At 53.1% G+C, this 26,928-nt stretch overlaps 2 protein-coding genes across 2 annotated transcripts in view; both read left to right on the forward strand.

Annotated features, from left to right (window-relative positions):
• Positions 1-5,338: 5,338 nt before the first annotated feature.
• Positions 5,339-9,581, forward strand: DRC10 (dynein regulatory complex subunit 10; the record flags this gene model as incomplete). Its single annotated transcript, XM_084297442.1, has 4 exons — positions 5,339-6,031; positions 7,173-7,406; positions 8,826-8,897; positions 9,291-9,581. The coding sequence occupies 4 exons, from the start codon at positions 5,339-5,341 to the stop codon at positions 9,579-9,581; spliced, it is 1,290 nt and encodes a 429-aa protein (XP_084153568.1).
• A 3,372-nt stretch (positions 9,582-12,953) lies between these two features.
• Positions 12,954-26,928, forward strand: part of OSBP2 (oxysterol binding protein 2) — a 75,016-nt gene continuing 61,041 nt past the window's right edge. Inside the window, 1 exon segment of the mRNA XM_084297227.1 lies at positions 12,954-13,303. Coding sequence (XP_084153353.1) covers positions 12,993-13,303 — 311 coding nt within the window. The 5' untranslated portion in view covers positions 12,954-12,992.

The raw sequence follows: 26,928 nt of genomic DNA on the forward strand, positions 1-26,928 counted from the left end.
AGAATTTATTTCAGAGCTCTGGTGCAGATCCACGTTTCGCTTCCCCTCGGTTCCCGGGCAAGCCGTCCTAGTAGCCAGGCTGTGCTCAGCACAGCAGCACATCCTCGCTTCGGGCTTGTAAACGTTGGGTATCATCCCAAACCGTGGGGATGTGGGAGCTCCTCAAAGTTGTTGGGGGCTGCGGGACCCCCTCATCCAGGCAAGGGGTGGTGGGACCTCCTGGTACTGTCCTGGAGGTTGTGGGACCCCCTCACACACACACACCCATGCCAGCCCAGGTCCCCTTCCTCGCACCCCAAAACAGACCCGGGGAGCATCGCTTGCACCCCGTTTCATGTGACACCATGCCCGAAGCTGCTTTGTAGGCTCAGACATCGAGGTGGGAGGCCACGGCCCCGACAGCTCCCTGCCCAAATCATCCAGTAGCAGCCGCAGCAGCCGCCGTGCCCTGCTTCTCCTGGAGAAAAAAGTGAATACCTCCACCCCGCCCCAGCCCTGGGTTGTTGCCCCTCACTTGGCTGTGTTTGGGGTGCTGTGTTGTGGAAAAGCACAGGGAGTTCCCCTCCCTTGGCAGCAAGACCCGCAGATGACTCGAGGCTGGAGGAATGTCTTGGGCAAACGCTTTGGTCTCAGTTCCTCGGAACCATGAAATCATCGCTTTGGACCTTAAATCTTCAGCCTGCTGGGTCCGGATGCAGATGCCCGGGACTTGGCAAAGTCTCTGCTGGGGATTGTCCATGGGGAGGGCGAGAAGCAAACGCCTGGGGGTGTTATCATGGGGGGGAAGGCCTCGGTTCTCAGGCAGCCTTCAGCATGATCTTTGCAGGTCAGCGGTGTTTTGGAGTCGTGAGCGACAGACCTTGTCGGTCAGACTTCACCTGCACTTCGATGTCATTCCTAAAATAGCTAAATGTTGAGAAACGGGTGAAGCGCTGACACGTGGCCTCCCAGGAACGGGGATGAGTCAAAGGTTTTGCAAGATTTCAGCAGCCTGATTGCTCCTGTAGTGCTTCCCACTCTGAGCCCCGCAGTAATGGGTTCATTAGCTGTACCCTCTCCTGCAGGACCAGGGGGATGAATCCAGAATTAGGATTTAGGGTGTCATCAGACAGAGCTGGGCAGTCACACATTGATGAGTCCCCTTCAGCTCTCCTCTCGCCTCCTGTGCACCAGGCTTTTTGCCCTTGGGACCCATCAAGCACCACCTGAGTCCTCTCCCCTCACCTTACTGCAGCTGTGCCAGGGCACTTTGCCTTCCTGCTTTGGCCAGAAAGCCCAAGCATCGTGATTTCAGCAGTTCCTTGGTTTAGACCAATGTTTTATAAACCAGGGCTGTAAAGTCCACCCTATTGCTGTGAGTGCTTGCAGGATAAATTTATGGTGTGTGAGTTGCAGGGAACTTTCCTTGAAAAAACGTCCAGCCCACTTGTTTTCAAGACTTGTGGTGGAGGAGATGCTACAGTCTCAAGGTGCCTTTTTTTTTTTTTTTTTTTTTTTTTCAGTCAGATTCCTGCATTGCAGTGTTGGGATTTTCTTAACATAAACCTTTTTTTTTGCTTCAGATGAAGCAGAGCGATTTTTTTAATGTTTCCCGGTGGCCCTGAGGGAATAATTGGATGCTGGAATATTGCTGTCACATCCTCAGTCTCTTCCTCACCGAATTAGAAAATGCTCAGTACCTTCAAACTGTCCCCTTTGGCTGGGATTTCTAAGGAGAGTTTTCACAGGATCCAATGCAGCTGTACAGCCCTCTGGTGTCAGGGCAGCACACTTGGCAAGTTACAGTCCAGTGCCCCAAAATCTGGAGGCATCAGTCCTTGATGATGAAATGTCTTCTCAGTTTGTTGTAAGGCTAGTTTTTAAAGAAACAACAAACTTTCCCCCTAATTTCTGGGTCCTGAAAACGGAGAGATCTTTTTCATCCTTCTTCCTTAGGAGAATTTCAGGTAATTCAGCCAGACTCAGCCACCTGAGTGGACAGACCCTTCCTTCTCGACCTTGCTGGTGGGCACTCTGCCTCCTCCACGCTGCTGCCTGGACCCTGCCCTGTACCAGCGGCGTTGTTAGCGGTGACATCCAGGTGGAAAGGAGAAATTCCCAGCAGAGCTAACTGCCTGGCAGCCCTGCGTCTGCAGCCTTTTCCCTCTATGGAAAGGAAAATCTGGATCTGTGCTTCACCGTGACAGTCACCAGCTAGGACAGGCAGTAAATGTCTTCGGTCGTGCTCACTGCGGCTGGCTTTAGCACTGAAACCTAGGATGAGAGGTGTTGAGGTGAAAAGCAAGGAGGTGCCACCAGGCAAAGAGCACAGGGCAGTTTTAGAGGAGCCTGAGGTGCCCCGTGCTGGCCACCCCCAGGTTTCCCTTGTGGGAAGATGCTGGGAGGAACGGGCTGGTCTAGCCCTGAGTAAGGGCTTCTGGGTTTGGTCCAGCCACTCGTGGGTCACCACACAGCATTGCAGCTCTTCAGCACCTGCCTGCATCCCCAGGGCAGGTGACAGGCTTGTGGAGCACGAGAAAAACAGAGCGAGGGGTCCCCAGGGGGCAGTGGAAGGAGAACCCCTCCCCCACGTGCTGCTGGGCTGCTGCAGACCTCCTGGGGCAGCGTTTAATGACCCGACGGGAAGAAAAGTCCTTTTTTTTTATTTTAAACCTACTGTCTGGGCAAATTCTCCTCATGCACCCTTTTTTTTTTTTTTTTTTTTTGCTTTAGGAGGAGCAGCGAATGATTGCAACCATCCATCCGTCTGCCCGTCCACCTCCGAAACATGTACTCAGTTTATGTACTCAGTTATTCTCCACAGGAGGAAGCAGCTGGGTGGCAAAAAAAAGCCCACAAAGCAGCGTTAGCCGCTGCCTGCTGGCTGCGTGACGCCTGCTTTGCCTCCGAAGGGAAAGCAGAGCTCTTTGTGCCTTTGTTTTGCTCCTAGGTCTTCACAGGACTTCCTGTGCCCCTGCTGCTCCGCGGAGACAACTCCTGGATCCAACCTGTCCTCCTTCCTGAAGCCACCAGGAAGGCAAAAGGGTCAGCGTGTCCTGCTGGAAATGGGAGCACGTGCCCTGCTCAGCAAAGCCTGGGCATCGCCACCGACAGCATGGTGGGACCAGTTCCTTCCATCCCGGCTCTGCAAAGCCAGCAGCTGCAAAGGCCAGCAACCCCTCGCTGCCCATTCCTGCTGTCCCCGCTGCCACCCAGAGGTCCCGTCCCTTGGCTATGAGATCTCCCCTTCTTCTGGTTTCGCTCCTGTTTGATGCCCCCAAGGCAGGACAGCCCCGCTGTGGCTCAGTCAGGCTGCTGCGTGCGGACCAGCAGATTGTAGGGAATTGGTTCAGGATGGATCTGAGATTTTTCTACGTCTTGGTTGAGAGGTTGGGATGACACAGGTTCAGTGACAGCTCCCACACTGGCCTGGTTTTGTTCCCGGCAGCGGTGTGTGATGCTGCAGGACGAGCTGGGCTGCCTTCAGTCTGCTCTGCAAGTCTGGGACGGCTCCAGTTAGCCAAGGCCAGGAGCGAGCTGCAGTGCTCCACATCTTTTCCCTAGTTTAGAGGAGGTTTGGATGCGACCCACCGCTTCTCCATCATCCCCCTGCTGTTATGTTCCAAGAAGCCTTCTGTCCCTCAGGCAGGCTGCGCGCATGGGGCGTGCAGGATGCGGCTGGCAGCCTCTCAGCAGTCCATCTCAATCCCTCCTCGAGGTCATGGCTGTCAGGAAGCCTGAGTCTGCATTTCTCAGAGAGCCACGTCCCTTTTCAAACGGAGCAATCAAGAGGCTCATCAGCTTTGGAAGGAAAACAACATCCTTTTCAAGATGGATTTCACTGCCAGAACGCCTCGCAGGGAAGGCAGCAGCCTCTCACCTCTCACGGGGGTCAGGGTTCAGCCCTGAAGTCCCCATTAGGCAGTGACAGCTCTCCACATCTCCAGGGCCCCTCTGCTGAGCTGTGCTGATGGGCAGGGCAAACATCCAGCCGAGGGCACGCCGCCCCCATTACCTGCCAGCCCTCCTGTGCTTCCTGCTCATCCTGAAGCAAGGCTGGGCTGGATCCAGTGTGGTCACAGGATCCCACCCACCAAATTAGAGAGCTGAAAGGTCTTCTTGATGAGCTCTGTGCTTTCACTAGGGGCTGAAGGACAGCAGGGCTGGCAGGGACACATCCAGCTGACACCACAGAGCCCACACAGGGATCTGATCCCACCTCGGCCCCGCTGCAGCCCTGTCGGAGCTGCAGGTGCTGGCTCAGGGAATAAAAGAAATGAAGAAATAAAGAAATAAAGGTGCACAGAAATAAAGGTGCTGGGCTGGTTTGGGTGCATCAGCTGGGTCCCGCAGCCGCTGTGGGGCTGCTGTGTGCTTGCTGCTTCCCCTTGGGCACCGCCGGTGTCATGAGCAGCTTGCTGGGAATTCCTCAGCGCTGCCACCAGCCGCCGCCTTCTGGAGTTTATTAGGTTATGGATTTATTTTCTGGAGTTTATTTATTAATTTATTGGTTTATTTATTATGTATACCCCAAATGCAGAGCGTTGTAATACCAGCCCTCTTTAACAGCACGCTTGGGGTAATTTCTGGTTGCTAATGCTCTGGCGTTCACCCCCCTTGAAGGGGCTACATCGTGATTTAATACTGCCGCAAAGCTCATTTTCAGTGTACGAAGTTTATGTTTATTTTTATTTATTTATTTTTATTTCGCACGGCTGGGAGCTGGGAGGAGCCCAGCGGAGCCGGCTCCTCCCCTCCCCGCCCAGCCCTCCCGCCCCAAGATGGCCGCCCGGCGCCATCAACACCCCGGCCGGCCTCTGTCCGCCGCGAGGCCTCTCATTGGCCAGTGGCGCTGTCCGTCAAGCGAGCGAAGACGCTGAGTGGCTCGAGGAGGGGCGGGCGCGGAGGCAGGCGGGAGGCCCCGCCCCCGCGTTCGCGTTGCCTAGCGACCGCAGGGCCCGGGCTGGGCCTTCTGAGGTGGTGCTGAGGGGCTGAGGGGTTCCCCCCACAGCCATGGGGGCCAAGGGGTTATGGCTGCCCTCCCTCCTCGGGGGTCTTCTCATGGCCCTGGGGGTTCAGCAGCCTCTCTAGGATAGAGAACAGTTGTGGCGTGCGAGCCCGTGTCCTGCCTGGGTGCACAGACCCAGGGAGAGCTCTGGGGTAACCTGAAATTCCCAGCTTTTCCTGAATTACATCGTCCCTCTAATGCTCGTATCATATTTTCCTTTCAGAAATAAAACCCACAAAGGAAGAATTTGCGGCAGAAGCAGCAGAGGGACCTCTGTGTTCTTGTACTATGAGAGCATTGTGTCCCTTCTAGACCTTGCCACACTAAACCCGCAGGTGTTTAACTGAAGACATGGCTACGGCAAATCCTACCGAGCTCCAGGTGTCCTCTCAGGACACAAAGGAAAGCAACCAGCCCCTGACAATGGGCATTGTGTCTCCAAAGAAGGCAGCGACCGCGTTAGATGCCACAAAGGTGTTAGATCCGCGTTGGTTAAAACCTGATAGCATTGAAACGGAATGGGTTATATCCGTCTTGGACGAGACGATTGCCAAGCTGGAGCTGAGCTGCTTGGTTCCACGTATTCTCGCCTCGCTGGATAGGTTTTCGGCTCTGCTGGGACCTGAGATCACAAAGAACCTAACTGAGCACCAGAAGCTTTCAAGCAAAATGGAGCAACTGCTTGCCAGCCCTGAAGAAGAGGATGCCGAGAGAGCTGAGGAGCGAAGGGTCTCTCTCTGCCTGCTCGAACAACAGCTGAAGTCTTCTGTTAGAAATATCGTGAGGCTTTTGCAGGCCAACCCTTCAATTTGTAAGGCTCTGAAATGCGAAGCTGGGCCACGAGAGCCATCAGCTGAAGCGTTTATCAAAGCCTTTAGGGAGTTCAGGAATTTCATGTTGGAGCGACTCCTGACTAATCCCACAAAAGAGGAAGAAATGGTTCAGTTCATGGAAGATGTCTCCCTCCGGATTAAGAAAAACACTGAAACAGTCACAGCTTCGCGGGCAGAACTGCTGGCAGCAATCTGTACTCGAGATGAGGAGGTACAACAGTGTGAGAACATGTTTCCTGATAAAGGGTCACTGGTGCAAAATTTTGATAAGCTAAAGATTGACCCCTTTCTTGGAGATATGAAAGTGGCGGTTCCAGAGATGATTTCTAAATCAGATCCTAAATCGAAAGATACTTATTTCATTGTGAAATATAATTTAAAGATTCCTACTGGATGCTTCATTTTTGAACTTGCATTTGGCATGTTTTGAACCTGCTCTCACAGGCCAACTTAAAGGGCACAAGTCACTGGGTTTACAAAGGAGCTGCAGGACAGGCACAAATTACTGCAGTGGTGTTTTGGCAGGGCCACAGTGTCAGCTGCCAGGGAGAGGCTCCATTCACTGCTGATGAAATGATGAAAAGTCATTTGGGGAGAGATTGCTCAGATTAAAATCCTTTTTTAATATCTGCTCTGCCTTCACTCTTGCTTAATACCAATATTTCTGTGACTTCCAACTTGGTAATACTAGCTGCCTTGGAGCATTTGTAATTAATATCTGATGGTATCATGTCTTCATCTTTTTCAGCGAAGGCAACTGAGGCATGGATTAACTAACAGGCATTTGCCAGGCTCTTTCTGTGAGCCCATGGGCTGTGCCAGAATTCAAGCCCTGGACTCCTGACAAGCAGTCCCTCATTTTCTGTGTGTGCTTTTACTTCCCCTTTCTGCACAAGGGGTCAGAGGGGGAAGGTTTTGTCTCGTGCTCCCCATCCCCTCTGCTCCTTGGAGATCTGTGAATTGAGATTTTTTACGTGCAGTTTGGCAGCTTGTCCAGCGCGTAACGAGCAAATCTGTTTCACTGCTCCCAGCTGAGGATTTCTCTTGCAGGCAGCCCACTGAGCTGCATCTCCCAGACAGTCACTGAGCCTCATCCGAATCCTGAGGGATGATTTTGGCTCTTGTCGAGATGAGAAGACTTCAGTGACGGTGGTCTTGGTCTGGCTCCTTCCTTCTCCAGCTTTATTCTCAGGCTCACAGGGGAGAAGCTGGCGGAAATCTGATTGTTCTCCCAGCCAGCTGTGGCAGGTCCCTATTCTTAGATCGCTTCCACCTTTGCAATGTGCTTTCTGCCTGCTTTATGCCTCACCTGCGAGTCTTGATGGTATTTCTTTCTTCTTTTCCGGGTCTAGGTTCAGAAAAAGGACAATATGATCAAAGGCCTCAAAAAGAGCATGCAAGATCTAGCTGAAAACTGCAAGACCGACATTCTGCAGGTCAAGTGGGAAGGAGAAAAAGAGCAAAAAGAGGAGCTGCAAGCTTCTCGGGCCAAGTGTGCCAGCCTACAGCAGGACATTCAGCAGCTGAGAGCACAACTCAAGAAGCTGGTGCTGGAGCATCGAGCATCAGAGCTGGCTCTCAGAAAGGTGAATGGCAGGAGAGCTCCAGAATACAAAATTTAAGACCTGTTGTACTGCTGTTAGGTCTGGCGGCTGCCTTCTGCCACTAATTACTTGATTCCTGCTAGTTCCTGGCAGGATGCACACGCTGTGTGTCAGTGTGCTGACGCTGGCCTCCTGCTCTGCTGATTCCAGCGGAAAGCAAGCCTGCAGCGGTGCCGGGGAAGCAGCCTGCTCACGGGTCCTCCTCCTGTGCCCTGACCCAGCTCAGGAAACACCCGCGTGTAGTGCTGCGACACGGCTTGCTGGAGAGGCTGTGCTCTAGTCAAAGTTCAGAGCAGCAAGGCTGCAGCAAGACAGGCGGGTGTTAAGAAACAAGAGGTTTGGGGTGGGGTGAGCCTAGCAAACATGGTCCAGCCTGTGCATAAAAACATCTTTTATTGTTTGTAGCGTTCAGGGTTGAATGCAGGTGGCCTCGGGAGATAACTGGGCATGGAAAATCTGGAGCTAGAAAAAGATAGAGCTTCCTTTCTTTTAATTTTGTCTCCTTCTTGGTGTTTACCCCAAACAGGACTGCACACTCTGGTAACGGGACCTCTTTCCTTCGTGCACTGGGCAATGTAGGACAGGGCAGCTGTGACAAGGCACAAATACAAGTCAGAGCTGCAGTTCAAAACCCAAGGCACCCATTTACACCTCCCGTAGTGCAGTGGCTTGATCAGCTGGTTTCTTCTGAGCCTGCAGGCTGCTGCAGTAGTTGTCACGACGAGTCGCTCGGCTCGGACAGGGAGATTTACCGACTACAGACGTGTCCTTTCCCTCTTCTTAGCACGTGCGTTAGCCCCGGGTGGCCTGAGATTGTTCTTGCGGGGTGAATAGCTGGGAAGTGCCGTGTCTGACCTCGTGATGGCCTGGAAGCCCTTGGGACATCCTGGGCCAGTGTCATACAGGAAATCATGTGGCTTGTGATAGGCTCTGGCTGATTTTTTTCTTGATGGGGTTAAACCTGGTTAAACCGCCGAGTCAGGCCACTGTTGAACCGTCTCACAACTAGAAATGTCTCTGTTTTAGGAGGCTCTGTATTTGGAGGGCCTTCATGTTTAGCATTTCTCTGTCGCTTCAGTTTTGGGGTGGCTGCCCCAGTTTGTCGATGACTTGTCTCATTCCACACACCTCTCAGACGCGTTCCAGTCCTCAGCCCTCGCCCAGCTCTGTGCTGTAAAACAAACAAGGTGCTTTTGGCCTCAGGGAATGGAGGTCTGTCCCCTGAGACTATCCAAACCAGGGGCAAAATACACGTCAGCTGAAGGGAGCTTGCCACAAGGAGGAGGTGTTCTCCTCCAGGATAACGATGCTGGGGCTCAAAGCTCTGATGCTGTTTTTTAGCTCAGGCTTTTTACTCCACTTGAAGTGCCTGCAGGTAACCCACGGTATTTTTCGTTTCAGAGGAAGTGCAGAGCAGAGACGGAAATTCTGAACTGGGTCCAGAAATACGACGCAGACATGGCAGAAAAACAGGTATCCTCTCTGACGTGCTTTGCTCTCCCGTGAGGTGACACCTTCAGGTAGATCGCCGTCCACGTGGACGCGTGGCTCTCACACAGGAGGCCAGGGAAGCGAGGGGCAGCTCTCCATCCAGAGGAAGAGTTGTGAAGCTTTCTGTCGTTGTGGAGCAGGAGGCTGAGAATCACGTCAGCACCCCCTAAAGTTGCCCCTGAGATGGCCCTAGGTGCTTTTTCCTGCCCTTTCATGGAGATGGCTAAAAGCTGCTGGATTACTGGCAAAGCAAAATGTCGGGAGGGGCCTAGGAGCTGGCTGCTAATTGCTAGCCATGCTCCTTCCCTTGCCAGGTGTTTAATAATGTTCAGGGAGGAGCTGCTGAATGTTCCGTGCTGTCTGCTCTTTTGCTAGGCTGAGTACGAGGAGGTTCACGCTGCCTACACCAAGGAGAAGGCCGAGTTGTCCGTGCTGATGGAGAAACACGCTCTGCTTCTCCAGGAGTATTCCCAGATCGAGGAGGAGCGCAGGATATGTCAGGAGAAGAAGAAGAAGGCTTTGGAGGAGTTGGCCACCATGACCCTTGCTGCCACCCGCATCCAGGCCTTCTGGAGAGGCTACTTGATTCGGTCCACCTTCAAGTCAAAAAAGAAGAAGAAGGGCAAGGGCAAAGGCAAGGGCAAGGACACAAAGGCTAAGAAATAATCACAGAATCTATTTTCTTTCCTCCATCCTCTCCTGGAAACGTTGCTGACTCCTCTGAGACTGAACTCGTCCAGATAAATGCATTAGAGTTGAGATAATGTTTGCATTAAGGCTCCAGCTGTCCAGGGGTGGAGCTGCCTCTCCTAGATTGGGTCTAGCAGAGTGGTGGCATGAAGATGTCTCTCCACTTTAGGTTTAGCTTTGCTGCTCTGAAAAGGAGGAGGAGGTCTGCTGGTGAAGGGACTGGGCCAGGAGTGCAGATCCCTGGCTTCTTTCCCTTGCCCGTACTTTGCTCGTGTGTCAGCACCTGGTTTAGAACTTCACCCCTGACTTTCACCAGGTGCTGACACACGAGGTGTAGGTGTCATCACGAGGTGTACACCAGGGTATCACTGCTGGAAATTCAAATTTTTCACCAGGGGATATCCGAAGGGTGGGACGTGGCACAGCCCAGCCCATGCTGTGCTCCTGATCCTACAGGTCGCTCCCCAAGCCCAGCAGCAAGCTGTGCCCCGTTTAATGCCTGTTCCCTTTTGACATCACGCTCTCCTCTGGATTCTTCAGGGCCTAATGCCCTGAGAGCGCTCTGCAGCCTTTCCCTTTCACAGGGCCGTGAGTCCGTTTTTGAATTCCTCCCTCTGCTTCCTATTCTCAGTAACCAGGTAGAAACTTTGTAGCGTGGAGCTCTTTGCAACTGTGCCAGGGCTGAAACTGTGCAAGGGCAGAGTTACAGAGTGCTATGTCTTACCTGTTTCATTTCCTTGGGGAACTAGGCTGCTGTATGTAACCAGTATGACCCCGGCAGCTCCTCTCACGTATTCTTCACATTTAACAAGTCTCAGAGTAAACAGTTCTTTGATCCAGAGTGCTGGTGACATTGCTGCACTCCCTGACACCGGTGGCTCCTCACTGCAGACTCTTTTCTCAGGAGAGGGCAGTGATGGTGGCTGCAAAGCCCCAGCAGCCCCAGTTCTTGGCTGCCTCTCTACCTCTGCTCATAAATGGGTACCTGCAGCAAACAGACTGTGCTGCAAACCAAGGCAGAGAGGGACAATTTTCCTCTGGGCAAAGAGTCCCTGGAGGTGTTCAAAGCCTCAGCTTGCAGCGAGGGGATGATGACACAGCAGTGCCCTGTGTACCAAGTACACGGTCCTGCCAGATCTGCCCTGGATTGTTTGTTTGGTTAAAAGCACGGGGTCACTGTGACACCTCCTTCACACACTCAGTGCAAATCATGGGATTTTTGCCATCGTATGTCCCGTCCTGTGCAGGATCCCAAGTGCCTGCTGTGATCACTCACACCTGGACCCAAGGTTCTGACAGGCAGGATCAGGTGAGACTCAGCCCTCCTCAGACACAGCCAGAGGAGGTTTCTTCTCTTGTTTGCAGACAGAAGAGATTCCAGGATCCACAGAGACTTTCAGAAGTTGGTACCCACGTGGGCAGTTTGGGGTATGTTTACACCAAGAAAGGATGTTTCATCTCCAGAGGGGCTTTGGTTTACAAATGCCCACAGCCCTTTCGTTCTTGGCAAAAGAAGGTTTGGACATGTTTTTTAAAACCCTTAACAGAGAATGTCAGAGTGGTTGTTGGGCACTGATTTTGATGCCTTCCTGTCTGAGTTTCTCTAAAACCTCCACGTTACCTCCAGTTGCCAAAGCCTATCTGGAGAGATGTTCGGCTGGGTGGCAGTCCCAGAACACCTGATGGAAACATTCCAGCTTTTAGAGTCCAAATTTCTCTCAGACTGTTTCCAGACACGGGACTTACCCATATAAGCTGTCTCAATATCTGCTCATGCTGGCAATGCTGGCACTCATGGCTGAAGGTCTCTCGGGGGTTCCTCTTTAGAAAGCAAGGAAATGTTCAACCAGCTCTAGGAGAGCAGATGCAGCTCTGTACAGAGCAGTGGATAGAGTTTGGCTACATCTTTTTTCACCCTAGGAGCTGCCTGGCCCAGATCCTCAGGCTTGGATCCAAATCCATATTTTTGGAGATGTTTCCGAGGCCTATGTCAGAGGCTGGGGGAACCTCTTTTCCTCTTGCTGCTCATCACTGGCTGGCCCCAGCCTCAGCATCTCTCTTCTGCTCAGCCTCAGACTGGCCACCCGGTGCTAATGGCACTTGTTCACGACACTTTTACTTACCGCCAGCCTACTGGGACCCTGTAACTGTTGTGGGGTCCCCTGTGGGCCTCGTGTCACCCCACCTGCTCCTCCTTCCAGCACAGCCTCGCTGCCTTGCAGTAGATCCATGGCCCAGCTGTCACACAACACCAACTTCTGCCTGCAGGGGCATCAGCAGGGACAGAAGCAGATCCTGGCTCAGGTGCCTTCAGTCACCACGGTTTATTTCTTTTTCTGAGGTGCTCTTCGGCGTGTAAGTGTTGGTGCCACCACGGCTTGCTTTTCTTCACCCCCTGGTCATGGATGGGCTCCACACCAAGGCCATGCTGGAGCCCCCAAACAGCAGCTTGTTAGCACAGGGCATGCTGACTGTCTCTATTTTGTCTCTTATTCGGTGGATGAGGGGCTGGGTTGCCTGAGGTGGCCAGTCCCATGGCTGTGTCGGTGGCCAGCATCAGCTGGTGGCCACCATGGCCCTGAGGGTGGTGGCACCTCCCGATTCGGGCTGTTGGTGCCGGCAGGGCTGCAAGTGAGAGGTGCACGCGCAGGTGATCGGCGAGCAGTGATGCGATTAGCGGGATAAGAGCAGATCAGCGGGATCAGGGAAAGGAGATCCCGGGGAAGGCAGCGGCTGCCAAAGCTCCTTGTGGCGCTTCAGCAGGCGGTGCCCCCGCCTCACCCAGCACTGAGCTGGTGACCGTGGGGTACCACAGGCCTTCCCTCCTTGTGTCTCCATGCACATTTTTATTCTTCCATGGGCCGCCCTCTTTTTACAGCCACTTTTAAAGGGTGTCGGTGAGGTGTTTTTGGGGGACTGCTGGGCTGCGATGCTCCCGTCACTCCGGGGTTGTTACAAAGAGCTGCCCAAGCTCCATCACCAGCTGCCTCTCGCCTCCCTGCTCCTCAAGGAGCCGGCTCCTGCCCGGGGGTGAGGGGGTCCCGGGGCTGAGGTGGGGGGGTCCCGGTGCCTCACAGCCACCCCGGTGCTGAGGGGGCGCCCGCGGCCGCGGGGCCGCAAAATGGCGGCGGGAGCAAAATGGCGGGGGGGGGGGCGGCGGGATCCGGGCTGAGTGGATCCCAACCAGATCCCGCCCGGATCCCGACCCGATCCCGCAACAGAGCCGCTGAGGCCCCACCGCCAGGGGGCTGCCGTTCCCATTCCCATTCCCCGTTCTTCGTTCCCGGCCCATGACGCACGGCGGTGCCGCCCCCCCCCCCCCCCCCCCTCCCTCAGCGCTGCCCGGCGGAGCGGAGCGGAGGGGAGCGGGGCCGAGCCGCGGGGTCTATGGGGAAGGCGGCCGCGCTGTGCAGCGGCAGCACCCGCGGGCTGGTCTCGCTGCTCAGCGCCGTCCCCTGCTTGGCCTGCCACGAGCTGCCGGGCTCCGGCCGCCGAGCCATGAGCAACGAAGCAGCGGCGACGGCGACGGGAGCGGGGAGCCGGGGCGGCGGCGGCGGTGGAGGGGGGTCGGCGGGGACAGCGCCCGCAGCCCCGGGCTCCGACACCTACAAGGGCTGGCTCTTCAAGTGGACCAACTACCTGAAGGGCTACCAGCGCCGCTGGTTCGTGCTCAGCAACGGGCTCCTCAGCTACTACAGGTACCGGGGACGGGGCCGTTTGGGAGCTGGGGGCTGCCCTGGGGAAGCCGCTCCGCGCTGCCCTTCTCAGGGTTTCTCCCCGAGGGTTGGCCAAGGAGCCGGCTCTCTGCTTTCCCCCACGGCATCCCGGGGATGGAAACCGGGCTGGCTGCGGCCACAAACCCCGACCCCAAGGCCGGGCTCGGCTCCGGGCAGGCCGCAGCCCGGGGAGCTCCGTGTCTGGGCTCCCCCCAACCCGCCTGGACACAGGGGGGGACCCCGGGGACCTGGCCCAGCCCGGCTCGGTTCAGCCCCGAGCCCTGCTGCAGGGTCAGTTGATGAGGTTCAATGCTCCGCTTGTAACCCTGGCAGAATATATCTACCTATTTGTTTATCTATTTATTTATTTTGTACTGGGGCCAAGCCTGTCACGAGCGACCGAGTGCCTTTCTCTAGCGGTTATCGTAGCTTTGCACCGGCGGGTTTGTTTTGAGGCAATCTGAGGTGATTTTGGTGGAAACAAACAAACGAAAACCAGCTGGGGAAATCAGGTGGAGCGGCATCAGGTGCGGACCTGGAGAGATGATGCTGGAGGTTTGCGGGGTGTTTTTTTGGGAGGGTTGCTGCGAGCATCCCCACTGCTCAGGCTGGCAGTGGTGCCTGGCGGGAGCCACGTCAGCCGAGCTGTGAGCCTGGAGTGCAAAAATCACAGAACATGGGAAAGTTTTCCTTAAACAAATGGAAGAAATACCTGCCAGGCTCCTCAGAGCAGCTGTTACTTGGAGGCAGTGCCCACCCCTGAGTGTCTGCAGGGATTGCTTGTGGCAGAGAGCTCCGGTGAGAGAATCCCTTATAAAAGGGCATTTATGCTTTTAAGTACTGCTTCTGGCTTATCAATAGAGCAAGGAAGCTGTAGCTGTCAGGCAGTGCCTTTCATCTGCCTCTTTTCCTTGAGGAAATTGCTGGAGAAATACTTGGGCTTCTGGTTGTTTGGTGCCGATGAAGAGTCTTTAAGAAGTGAGTTCTGGGGAGGTGTCTTGCTTTGTGAGCCCCATTTCCCACTGTCTGCTGGGTCTTGGTGCTCATCACGGCTCTGAAGAAGCGTGCTAGAATTTTCTTTTTCCGTCTTTGCAGCTGAAGGCTGCACAGGTTAAATCCCGTGCTTCGCTGTGCTCTGTCCCCCTCTGTGGCTTTTGGCACTTGTGCAATTTGAATTTTGGAAGATGGTTGTCCTGATGGACGGCCTTGTTGATTTAGCTGCTGATTACTCAGGGCTGGTTTGAGGAAGGTGAGAAAAACTTCATTTGGCTTGTGCACGAAAAGTCACCTCAATTGAAATGCCGTGCCCTGCCGCCTAAGCGGCCTCCTTGTGTGTATTGATCTAGTTGCAGGCTGAAGCGCTTCTTTTCACTTGAATTTCCTGCTGCTCACTGCTTGGCTTACAAAAACAGAAATCAGAAAGCCTGTCAGGTTGCCTGGTTGCTTTTTTTTTTTTTTTTTGTATGTCTGTGGAGTTGATCTCTTAAAGCCCTGCAAGGGCTCCAGAGCAGAGTGGAGGTGGGAGAACACCTGTTTGCTGCCCCCTTGGCCGTACGGGGATGGTTTTCTGAATTAAAACTTCTACCTAGGATTCTTTCCAAACAACTTTGCATCTTAAAAGCCTCCTGTATCCCTGCTGAATCAGTGAAGGCATCAAATCTTGCTGCTTGAGAAGCATCTGTGCAGGATGCGGGCTTTTGCTTCGTGTTCCTTACTGTGAACCTGTAGAAAATGGGCATAGCTGAGTAATTTTTATAATTTACCCTGCAAAACCTTCATGTGGAGTGGGACGTGGGGGTTTGGGAGTTGCACAGCAAGCCAGTTGGCCAGGCAGCCTCCTCCCTTGCAGACACTGAGTGCTGCCTTTCTGACCGCTGAAACCCAGGGGTTGGGCTGGGGCCCTTCTTCAGCAACCTGGGCTCTTCCCTCTCCACAAGGTGCTTGCAGGCTGGTCTCTGACAAAGACAGGCGTGCTTTGCAGGCCAGTGCTTGAATAGCTACAAATGCAGCTGGGAACGGGCAGGGCTGGTGCCTAGGGCATGGCAGGGGGCACGGGGCATGTGCTTCAATTAGCATAGTTGGCACCTAATTGCATGGCAGCACCTGGAGCACTGCTGGCCCTCTGCAGCCAGGAGACTCATCTGCAGGATATTCCTGACTTTCTCATTGCTCGGGAATGACTGGCACTTGGAAGGTTGAGTAGCCCCTTGTTTTCTTCTACATTTTAATTGCCCTTGATTGTCCTTTTTTTTTTTTTTTGGCTAAGTTTTCTGGCTGACTTGGAAATCACCTCTGTGCTGGAAAGCTGTGTTCAAGCATGGCACAGCTACTTGTTTCGTTAATGAGCAAAACTCTTCCTTGGCAGGCTGCCACTCGCAGATTTATCATCATCTATAATTACTGTGTGTATGGGAGAACCTCATCACCTTGAACAGATACGGGTTTTCAAGGAGCTTAGAGAGGATCTTGAGGCAAGTATTAATTCACCAAAGGTTGCCTTTGGTTCTTGTGACCGACGTTCTAGACGTGGGTTGTCTTCTCCGGGCAGCTTGCTCATGTTTCAAGGAGCTCGAGTTTCATCTTGTCCCCTCTACAGGTTTGGTGCACAGCCCGGTATCTGAAGCGTCTTCTGCAGTATTTCAGTATTTACTGTGGCCACAGGAAGTCATGGTTAAAGCAGTGCCAAATGGAGAAGGAAAAAAATATTCTGTGCTGTGTCTAATTGCTCATGGTTGGGATGTGGAAGGCTCCCCGCCACCTAGCAGCCTCAGCTCCCCTCTCAGCTCCTGCAGGAGCGAGCTGTGCCTGGAGCAGATGAGCTGTCCTGCCTATGCTGGGGTGGTGGCGTGGTTCCCTGGAAGAGCTGAGTTTCCCAGAACAGGTTTCTTCCCCCAGCTCTCTTTACCCAGAGGTTAACTCTTGATCAGCGCTTTAAGTTCTCAAGTACGACCCAGAGGGGCTTTCTCCAGCTTGTGCTGAGACTCTCATTGAAAGCTGAGGCGGTGAGTTCAGGCAGGAATTTGGAATCTGCTGCTGACAGGAGCAGAAGAACTGAGGGCTTCCAGAAGCAACCTCTGGTCTCAAACCCATGTGCAACTCAGAGCCACCCCGTGAGGATGCCCAGGTAATTTTCACGTAATAAAATGAGGGGAGAGAGATTTTCCTAGCATGTTTTTCATAAACAGCTCATCTCTCCACAGAAATAAAGTAGCTTGACCGTTTCTCATCCTCGGGGTGATGGAGCATGCAGGTTTTCAAGACAGCCCCGTGGCTGCATGGTAACTGCGAGCGACTTGTGTTTAAACAGCACGTAATGCTTGTTTCCACTCATCTTGTTTTCACACGGTGCTTGCTCAAGCCATATGGCGCTGTGCTGTTGATCGTTGTTCATCTCTCGCCTGTTTCTGAGGAATCTCGTCGTCTGTGCTTTGCAACCGGAGACACGGCGCGAGTCAAAGCGGCGCTCGAGCTGCTCGACCAGCTCACTCTGTTTCCAGTTCATGCTGCACCCAGGGAGTTGCTCGACTCTTAAATCTAGCCTACTGGCCCACATGCCTTATCCGATGAAGCCGCAGCAGAAGTAACTGGTTGATCTTGTGCAAGTGCTCACTTCTGAGGTGGCCAGAGGAGCGGCGTGCCCTGGTTTTGTGCGGTGTAGCTGCAGCCCGTGTTGCTAACTCAAGGTCAGCTGCATCGTGAGCTTCCAGAGGGCATCACTCGTGCTGCAGTTCTAGTCCTGGAGGTGTTTGTGGGTATGAGGCTTACTTATGGGCTCAGCTGCGAGGATATCTATGGGGTGAGAAGACGCCTGTCACTCGTTTCTAGTCTCGAGTGTGCCAGCTTTTGTTGCTGTCCTCCACGAAGGCAGGGGAAGGTCGTTGCTCCGAGCCCTGCGTCGCTTCCAGGCGCTGCCGGGAGCTGCCTTTAGCTCTGCGTTTTGCAGCTGAGAGCTGCTACGGTCTGGCTGCAGTTTAGTGCCAGCAGTGGCCTTGCTTCCCTCTGAGAAATTGCCACCAGGCTCTGGGTTGCCCTTCCTCTTCTCCACCCTCTTGGCAAGGTGGAAGCCAGCGCGGGCGCCGTGTGCTGTGGTTGTCCTTGCTGCTCCAGTGGCATCCCTGGCCCTTTGGCTGTAATTCCTGCACCCATCTCTTCCCATATTTACTATTTAGGCGTTTGGTTCTGATTTCCCTTGCTCCAAGCACAGGTTTAAGTTTGTGTTTGCCCTGTCAGCCTTCCTCTGTGCCCACTGAGTCCGTGGTGAAGGAGCCGATCTCCTGCCAGAAGTAATGCAAGCACCTGGTGCAGAGCTCCCTTGCTTGTGGTTGGTTTTCCTTGCAGCATCCCTCTTAAATTCTGCCCGATTCCCTTGCAAAGAAGCATTTTCCCTCAGCAACTTGCAGCGTTTACTGCACTGTAAGTCGCTGCTGAACCTCTCTGGCTTCCCTCACCTGTCGGCTGATTTCGTGCTGCAGCAGGTCAGACTATTGAACCTTGCCGTATTGAGGTGTGCTTGTGTCTAAATTAGGTTGTAGCTAGGTAACTCGGGTAATTTCAGGCGACTTAAGCAGGCCGTGACATCGGAGCCCTCTGCTTCTTGCAGGTCTCCTCGGATCCAGCGCTGATGGCCAATGCTGGGGTCATCACCTGAAACGTGAGTTGTTCCGGCCCGCTCCCTGGCTGAGCGGGAGGTGTTGGGTTCCCTTCGGGCCTTTAATCATTCCTTGGGCACCTGGGCGAGGATCTTGGTACATTTTCTATCAACCTTTGTTTGGTTTCGATCAAAAAGCTGCTTTAATAATTCATCGCTTCATTTTTCTTTGTCTGACAGCGGCAGGCGGAGGCAGCCGGAGTTAAAGCTCGGAGGATAACCGGGCTGGACGTGCTTGTTGCTGCTGGGTCAGCGGCTGCTGACTCACCCGGGTGCCTGCGGGCTGCGTGTGCAGCAACTTCAAAATTAAAAATGCAAATCGAGAGCGTGGTACCAGGGGGGCTGGTGGCACGATCCGCCCGCCGGTGGCAGCCCTGGGAGCAACATCTCCTCCTTGGCCCCGCTCCAGGCTGTTGTGTGCTTCGCTTCACCTCTGTGAGCCCAGGCTCGGGGGGAGCCGTGGCTGTTGCCTGTGACTGTGGCATTTCTGAGCTGCTGGCCCTGCTTCTGGCCAGCTCTGCGGTGCCATTCAGCGCTTACGTGGGCTGCGATAGCATTTTGCAGCGTCAGTAGTACAGGCTGGCTCGCAGGCACGCGTTAGCAATGAGCTGTCGCGTTCGGCACGGCGCGTGCATGCCTCCAGCAGCCCTGCTTTCATGCTCCTTTGGGGCCACATGGTATTTCTGTCACCCTTCCTGATCGTTTTTACCTTTTTTTTTTTTTTTTTGAATCTAGCCCTTCAAGATAGGATATTTGTGCTTTGAAATCACGCCTGGGTAGATGTATGTCCCCGCCGTGACTGTGGAGGAGGTCCTTCATTTCCTAAAAATAGCCTAATTCTCCAAATCTTTCTAAAGAGCACAGTGCAGGCATGCAGAGCAGGTTAGGGTAGTTTCTGCAATGCAAGCGGGGATAAATACGGTGCTGTGGGAGTCTGTGCCTCTCCTTCCCTTCTTTAACACAAAGCAGCGGTTCTTCGTAGCGGTTATTAATAGCTAAAGCTGGTTTCTGTAAGCACTTCATGAGAAATGGAGCAGAAAATGTTGTCCTTCACCCTACTGCTTGCATATTCCTGCAATTTAGGTCGGGGATGGGTGCGGGCACCCCAGCAGTGTCCCTCCATCGCTGTTAACACGGGGCAAGCTGCTTGCTTCCTTGGCACGGCCGCCGAACTCGTTGGTACCACGGATCTGCACGACCCGTGACGGTACGGAGCCGTGCAGCAGCTGAGGGGTGCCCCCTACCCTGCAGCTCGCTGCGAGTCATGAAGTTTCCAGCTCTGGTCCAAAGTCCTTGTTGGAGGCATCCCGACCTGAGCATCCTGACCTCCAGCTGGCTACCATTCAGCTGCCATTTATTGCTCCTGTGTCACTGCTTGGATGTTCCCCAGCAGAGCAAGAAGTGCTGCAGGTTTATAGCGTGTGCTCAGGTGAAACTAATGCGTGGCTCTGTCTTACCCAAGCAGCTTTCCCTTTCCCTCTTGCTCGTGTGTCTCTGTGTCGGTGGGATTGCTGCAGCCTCTCTAATTCGAGCCTTTCCTGGGATGTAGTTTTTGGAGAGCAGGAGGTAAGGCAGTACTTGTACCAAAAGCTGTTTTATCCGAGGTGGTATTTTATTTCTAAACTGCTCGTAGGTTGCTGCATCTTGGAGGGAACTGGTGCAAAAGGTGACAGAACCATCTTCATCTTGTGTACCTCCAACTGAGCGTGCTCTCAGCACCTCCTGTTGAATCGTGTGGTACTGCCAGCGTCTCAAGACAAGGTGTAGGACTCCTGTTGGAGCTGGTTGCTGCTCACAGCAGCTGTATCCTGTCAGGGAGCTGTTAGGAATATTGTGCGGCTTGGTGAGTGTCCTGTGACCAAGCACTACACGCTAATTTCTTTTTTGTAGCCGTGAGATCGCACAACATTATTCCCAGCATTTGTTTTGCTGTGTATCAGCGGGTTGGTGTGCACCAGGGAGGTGGGGAACCCCCGGCAGGCACAAGGAAATGTGTCACTGGGAGTGAGGCCAAATACTGAGACGGGGGCTGGAGGAAATTCGTGGTGGTGCTCAAACTTTGGCTACACAGCATCCTGCGCGAGCTGAGCTGCTTGCTCCTGCTTCGGGCAGGTTGCACCTGAGGCTCCCGAGGGGCCTCCTGACCTCGGTTGGATGTTTGTGTCTGGGTGTTTGGCTTCTGGTGCTTTACACACAGCACGCGTGCCTTCAGCTTGCTGGGATGGAGTCCTGGGTCGCCCGGGGCTCTCCTCTGCGCGTCGTGTTTGGAAATAAGCAGGATCCACCATAAATCTGAAAAGCCGCTTTGGTGAGGCATCAGCGAGGACAGTGGGCCTGAAGTGTGGTTCACACAACATAATCTCTGTGTGCTCTGCGCCGGCTGTCAGGAGAGTTTGGTTTTGTAAAAGCCAGCATTGCTCAGCAAACCATTCCAGCTCGAGCCTCGCAGCTCCGTTCCTGCGCCGTTTGCAGCTGAGTTACCTTTTTTTTCTTTAAAAAATCAGCACAGTTTTATCCTCTAAAGTTACAAGTCAGCCCCTAAGTTTAGGGAAGCGCTCCTGTCCGACACGTGAGGATTGACAAGCTGATACAAACGCACCTCTGAAATCGAGGATGGGCTCAAACTGCTTTTCTGGTGTGTTAGGGTTTCCTTAGCTGACGCGTGTACAGAGTGGCTTCAAAGTGGACAACCTATGGATGCGAGTTCCTTGGGAGCTTTAAATTTGGAGTTCTAGTTGTGGAGGCCTAGAAGATGGTGCATGAGTAATGTGCTGGGACTCCCTTTGTGCTTTTTCTCCCTGCAGCCTGCGGGCACTGAGCCTGAGGACCTGCAGACGGCGCAGCGCCGCGTCTCGGTGCAGGTGGGGTCCGAAACTGCTGGACTGAAGTGAGATCTGCTTCACAGCTCCGGCCTCACCTGCCTTGACAGCGCCGTAATGGAACATCTCGGGCTTCTCCGGGCTGGGGGTGTTGCAGGTTAACACGTTCGCTGTCACCCCTTGCTAAGCAGTGCTGTGATGTCGCTCAGTTACTCCGAGACAAGGGAACAAGATTACTTCACCCAGACTTTTAATTTCCAAGTGCGCAATGCCTGTAAACAGGTTTAAGGACGCGTGGGTTGCGTTTGCTCATGGGAGCAGGAGAAAGGTCTCCAGAATGATCTTGTAGGAGCTAAATTCGGTGTTTGGTGTAGCTTGGTGATGGGGCACTGAGAGCTTTGGGGAGAAATCCCTACAAAACCTGCGGGAAGGCTCTGGAGCGCTCTGCCCTGGGCTCTCATGTGTGGCCTTTATCCGAGGTATGTCCGTGATGCAGGGTTCCCGTTTCTGTAGTTTTAGGAAGGGAGTTTCAGCCCAGGAGCTAATCTAAGCACTAACAGCAAGCTGGCCTCAAGGCGTAGCAGGGGTTATGAAGCCCCACTGGTGCAGGGTGAATCCATCCTGGTCTTGCACCCAACATACCGGCCTTTAAATGTTTTCTTTCCTTTTTCTCTGCGTTGGAGAGGAGCTGCGTCAGTTCTTGCAAGGCCTGTGTCCTGCCTGTTGTGCAAGCGAGCCCGGCTGTTGCCATTTGTGTGTTTTTAACTCGTAATTGTGCTTTATTTAAGGAATTGCTGGTTTATCTGCGCTGCTGATTTCACGCACACTGCCGTGCTGTTACTCCCCGTGGCAGGTGTTACGGTAAACCCACGGCCTGCCGGCAGCAATACCTTTAAACACGTCCCCTGCCCAGGCAAAACGCTGGGGGAAGGTTTTGCTGATCAGACCGACGTGCTGCCAGGGGGTTTCGCTCGAAGGATGCAGGCTGCTGGGGGGGGGTCCTCCCTTCTGTCACTGCAGGCTTGGTGCCTGTAACTGCGTTGTGAAGAGGCAGTGCTGCCTTTTTTCTCTCTGCTCAGTGCATCTTTGATGGAAGGAGAAGGGTAAAAAACGCCTGATACCAGCCAGTTGTCGTGGGACTGATGGGTGAGGTGCAGCGGCACGACGGGGCTTGCTGTAGAGGCCGCGGAGCTGTCTGTCGCCCTAATTGTTTTTGCTTTAGTTGCTAATGGGAGAAAACCCAGGGAGGTCTGCTGGCTTTGTGCGAGGAAAGCCAACAGGGCTGCGGTAATGTGCGAGGTATTAAGGGTGAGTTTATAGCCCGAGGAATGTAAACCTGGCAGAAACGCTGAAAATCACCATCCAGCTTCAGCGTGCTCATGTGATTGCAATCCGTGAAGGCACATCATCCTGCTTAGTGCTAAGTGCACCTTTTATCTCTTTAATAAAACCTCAAGAGGAACGGTTCGGCTGTGCCAGATCTCTATAAAAAGAATCTGCTCCTGTGTGCAAGCGTTGCAGCGCTAACAGCTCAGTTTTCTCTTCCCATGATCTTCAGGCGTGGTTACCTGGCTCCCTTACTCAGGAAGAAGAGTTTTGCTGTTTTTCCACTGGTGTGTAATTCTCAGCGTGCTGGTTTGGCTCTGTGAGAAGGTTTCCTACAGCAGCCTGCCTCCTGTTTCACGTTAGGCGTTTCTTTTCCCCTTGAGGATTTGTCTTCCCAGCTCTGCAGCAGTGCAGCGCTGCCTCCTTGGGTGCCTTTATTCCACACGGTTTTGCATCTGTTCTCCTCCAGTGCCTGGAGGACTGCCTCCTTGGATGGGATACACCTGAAGGTGTGCAACAGGGAGATATCCCTTAACCTTTGGTGGGAATCTGAGCTTTTGTGGGGTGTTTTTCCGAACCTGAAAGACTTTTGGTGCTGGGTAAACCCTTTTATTGGGACTGGAGACTTTTCTTTCTCTTGTTCCTGAGCTGGTCGTGAGCTGCAGTGGCTCTGGAAGGGCCCTGGCATGGGACAGAAGTCGTCGTCTGGACTGTGCCTCCATGGGTCTGCTCAGATGGAGGGATGTGTGTCTGTGGAGAGGCTTTCTCGTGAAGTTTGGCTCTTCTTGTACAGGACCCGCAGCGACACATCCCTGTAAGCGTTTGTTCTTCAACGTGTTGTGCTCTAACGCTGTGCCACGGAGTTCGTCTCTTCTCTGTTGACTGGAGGAGACTTCAAGGCGTGAAGAAGCTTCAGGAGAGTGAGTTCCTTCCAGTGCTGTGCGTGTCGAGAGCTGTCTTCAAAGGTAACTGCCCGTCGCCTCGTGACCTGCTGGAGGAGGCTGTATCAGGACCCTGCTACCAGCACGTGGCAAGGAGGCCGCAACTTTTCCCACTTCCACTTTTGTTTTTTCTGCACTGGCCAAATAATCTGGATGTCATCCTTGTGCACGACAGCACTTCGCTTGCTTTGGCCACTTAAAATTAGCAAACACAAATCTCTTTTTTTTTGTTCTGTCTCGAGTGGTCCAATTTTGAGGCCGTTAGAGCAGCAAGGAAGGCAGGCTTTAAGGAATATAAGCATTTAATGCATCTCCTGCAGAAATGAATTCTTCTGAGGTCTAAAAATAATGTTCCTGCTCCCGTCCCTGAGGTGGGAAGTGCCGGACACACTCCGCAGTGCTTGGGGCACGAGGGCAGGGGCTGCAGAGGGCCTTTGGGACCTGCTGTCCGTGTGTCCGAGCTGCTGGGCAGGCTCAGGGGGGCGGATTAGCGGGGTGAAGCACCTCGGTGTGCAACGTGCAGCTTGCCTCCTGGGGGATGCATGCGGCAGGCATCTCCAGAGGCTCCTTGGCTTCCCAAAGTGGCTGCTGAAACCGAAGGCAGGGCCTTGGGATGAAGTTCTGGTGCTGGTTTTGTGGAGGGCAGGTCTTCAGCTGTGCCAAAGCATCTCTGATAGTTTTGCATCAGCTCCTGTTGCTCCAGGGGGTTTCTTGCAACACCAGCTGCTGAAGTACCACTGAAAGTCTGGTTTGAGCAGTTGGGAAACTGGCTGAAAGCTGCAACTCCCCCTGGTCGATGCAAGAGCCCTTCCTTAGGGAGCTTACTGACCTTCCCTTCCCTTTTGGCCATACACTGCACTTTTCTATTTCTGGTAACCCCCAGTCAACATCCACGGGATTTGTGCAGCAAATATACAGCCCGCAAAGACTGCTCCCAGTGCCGAGTATTGACGTGACTCAGATTCCCAAGATAAATCTCTGAAAGCACATGACTTGTGTGTGCTCTGTGCAGTTATATATTCCTGCGTGGAGGCTGAGAGGGAACGTGGGTCTCGCTGGTGCCTGCGTGGTATCTGGGAGCTGTGTCGCTGATCAGTTAATGCCTTGCTCTAACCATCGCATCCCTTTTCCCCCTGTGCCTCTTCCTTGGTTGACTTGCTTGACCCTGAGGAGCAGAGGCCATCTGAGGAAGCTGATGGCAACGGAGATGTGGCTTCAGGAAGAAGTCTCAAGACACAGATGCTGAAAGATGTGTTCTGGGCCTTTGGTGTCGCGAGTGAAGCTGCTGAGGTCAGCCAGGTCTGTCCAGGAGGGGCTGCAAGACCCAAGAGCCCTGCCAGTGTGAATCACGGGCCAGTAAGCAGTTAACTCCTGATTGCTATTAAAAAAAAAAAAAAAAAAAAAAAAAGCCCTTGGCATCTCTAGCGGCTGAAAAGCCAGCTGTCAAGATGTTTTATTCTTTGGGTAGAGTCGTAAGGAATGGGAAGGATCTTGCCTTGTGTTACACTGCCTGGGGTACTTACATTGCAGGCGTGGTTTACGTTCCTGCTCACATTTTCTGTTTCTGTTTCATCAGTCCTGATGAAAAAAAAGTGCTGTTCTGTGACTTGCTGTCCTCTGCACTTCCCAGGAGCGTGTCCCCAAAGGGCAACGGGGTGGGCCTGTAAATCTGAATATTTTATAGAGGTCATAACGGAGATCATGGAAGTCACTTGGGTACATCTCAGCTCCCGAGGTTGCTTGTAGGTCTGAGCAGGTTGTTCCAGGAATACGTTTCCTGGGTGGGCACAGGAAGCCCAAGAAGTTATGGCTGCGGGTGACCCCAAGATACTTCACCCTCCTGAAGCATCCGTAAGAAATATCTCCCGCAGAAGGAAATTATGGTGTGACTTTGGCACCGTTTGAAAGCTGGCAAAAAGGATGACTTCAAAGTGCTCTTCGGTGTTCGAGGTCATGGGCCATAATTCATGCACAGCACCTCCAAAGAAAATTAGTTTGGTACTGAAAGCATCAGCGTTGGCTGTAGCTTGCAGGCAGCTGCCTGCAGCAGGGGAGATATTCCTGGAACAAGCTCTTCTCTCCAGCTTTGACCTGAAAAGGACTGGTAAGGGCACGCCCTGACACAGGGCATCTTTTCACAACAATAATCAGGCTGGATGCACATCAGTGGGATAAGAACAGAATAAAATTGGTCTTAATGTTCCCCACGCTGTGCCCTGCGTGCTCTTATATTCTTGGACATAGTGGCTAGAAAATGCAAATGTGAGGTGACGGTGGCTGAGCTTCATTCTTACTGTTTTAACGCAATTTCCAGGGGCTGAGGGGCCAGTGGAAACTTAAAGGCAGAGGCAATAACAGACACAATGCTGCCTCAGGCTTGTGTCTGCCGTGTTGCATTTATGTCAGGCTTTCTGTGCAATTTGTCAAATTAACCTTGTGTGTGGTCATTTGTTCTTTCTTGCTTAGAAACCAGCCACCAGACGTGTAATTTGTGTCCCTTCCAGTGCTCAGTGTAAACTAACTTCTGCCCGGATGATGGGATCTGGACCAGACCTTCCATAAATCTCGCTTCTGCTCTAGATCTTCAGCATTTTTTGCTTAGGAAGTAATGAAAACAGTAAACTGTGCTGCTTGGGCATTTTTGGGAGAGGCAGTTGTGCTTTCTAGCAGCTCTCTCTGAAAGCTGTGATTTTGTGGAGCTGCTCTAGTCCCTGCCGAGCTGCGGTGTGGGCTGTGCCTGGCACACGTTGTAGTTACCAGAACACGTTCCTAAACCAGTCTGTAGGAACAGAGCTGGGCTGCTTGTAGCCTGGGGAGAGCCTACAGGGGAGGAAATCGGCAGTGCCGTACCCCTGCACCATAACCAGAGGTGATCTTGGAGCCCTTGCTCAGGTGGAGGAGGATTTAAAATCCTAAGATCTAAAACGTTCTCTGAAAACTATACAGGCCCTTCTATTTTTTAAATTTTTAAAGGCCTTGCTGTTTTTTTTTTTTTTTTAAAGTCTTATTTTTTTAATTTTTCATCAAAAAACCCAGCGCAAAGTCTCCTTTCTCAGACCAGTTTTGCACTTGCTGATCTCTGAGTGGTGGCTTGCTGACTCTTTGTATCTCACTGGCTGAGGTTTCCTGGCAGGAGTTGTGCGCTGTGCCCACCTGAGACAGATAAATCTGTTATAAAAGCTACTTCTGAAGCATGTGCACCTGAACAGATCGCTTCTAGGGTATCCTTTGATTCAGGGTGGGAGCCTTGCTTGGGTTTTGTGCTGGAAGGGAGCAGGGGCACAACCTGGCGTTCGGATGGTAGTGATAAAAAGCACTTTGGACATCTGTGCCTATCCTCATCTTTGCACTTTGTCTTCTCAGCAAAGAGGCGGCCCTGTGCTCCGTGTCCCCTCCTCAGAGGAAGCAGGTGGCAGCCAGATCGCTTCTCCTCCTGCAGCCCCTGCTCGAAGCAGAGGTTTGGAGTCGTGCCGTGCAGATCCGACCCCTTCAGTGCAGCTCTCCTGGCTCGTTGGTGGCTGTGACCGAAAGCTTTCACACAACAGCGCTGAGAAAACAGCCTCGTTTTTTTTTTTTTTTTTTTTTTTTTCCCCTCCTTAAATCTGATTGTCACTAATCTGTACCCATCCTGACTGCAGCCAGTTGCAGATTAATCGGCCTGCAAATAGAAGCAAATTGAATCTTTGTGCAGACATCTCAGGGCGACACTTGCCATATGCTTGTTTGGGTTTTGTTTGCGACTCGGTAGGGTTAGTGAAAAGAAAAAGGAAGGAAGGAAAAAAAAAAAAAATCTCAGCTGTTTTGTCATGTGGGGCTTGCGGTTTGTGCGAGAGGTGCTGAACAAGCTTGTAATGTGTTGAACGTGCTCGTTGC

This window comes from Netta rufina, assembly GCF_964035555.1.
Source record: "Netta rufina genome assembly, chromosome: 17".
NCBI lineage: Eukaryota > Metazoa > Chordata > Aves > Anseriformes > Anatidae > Netta > Netta rufina.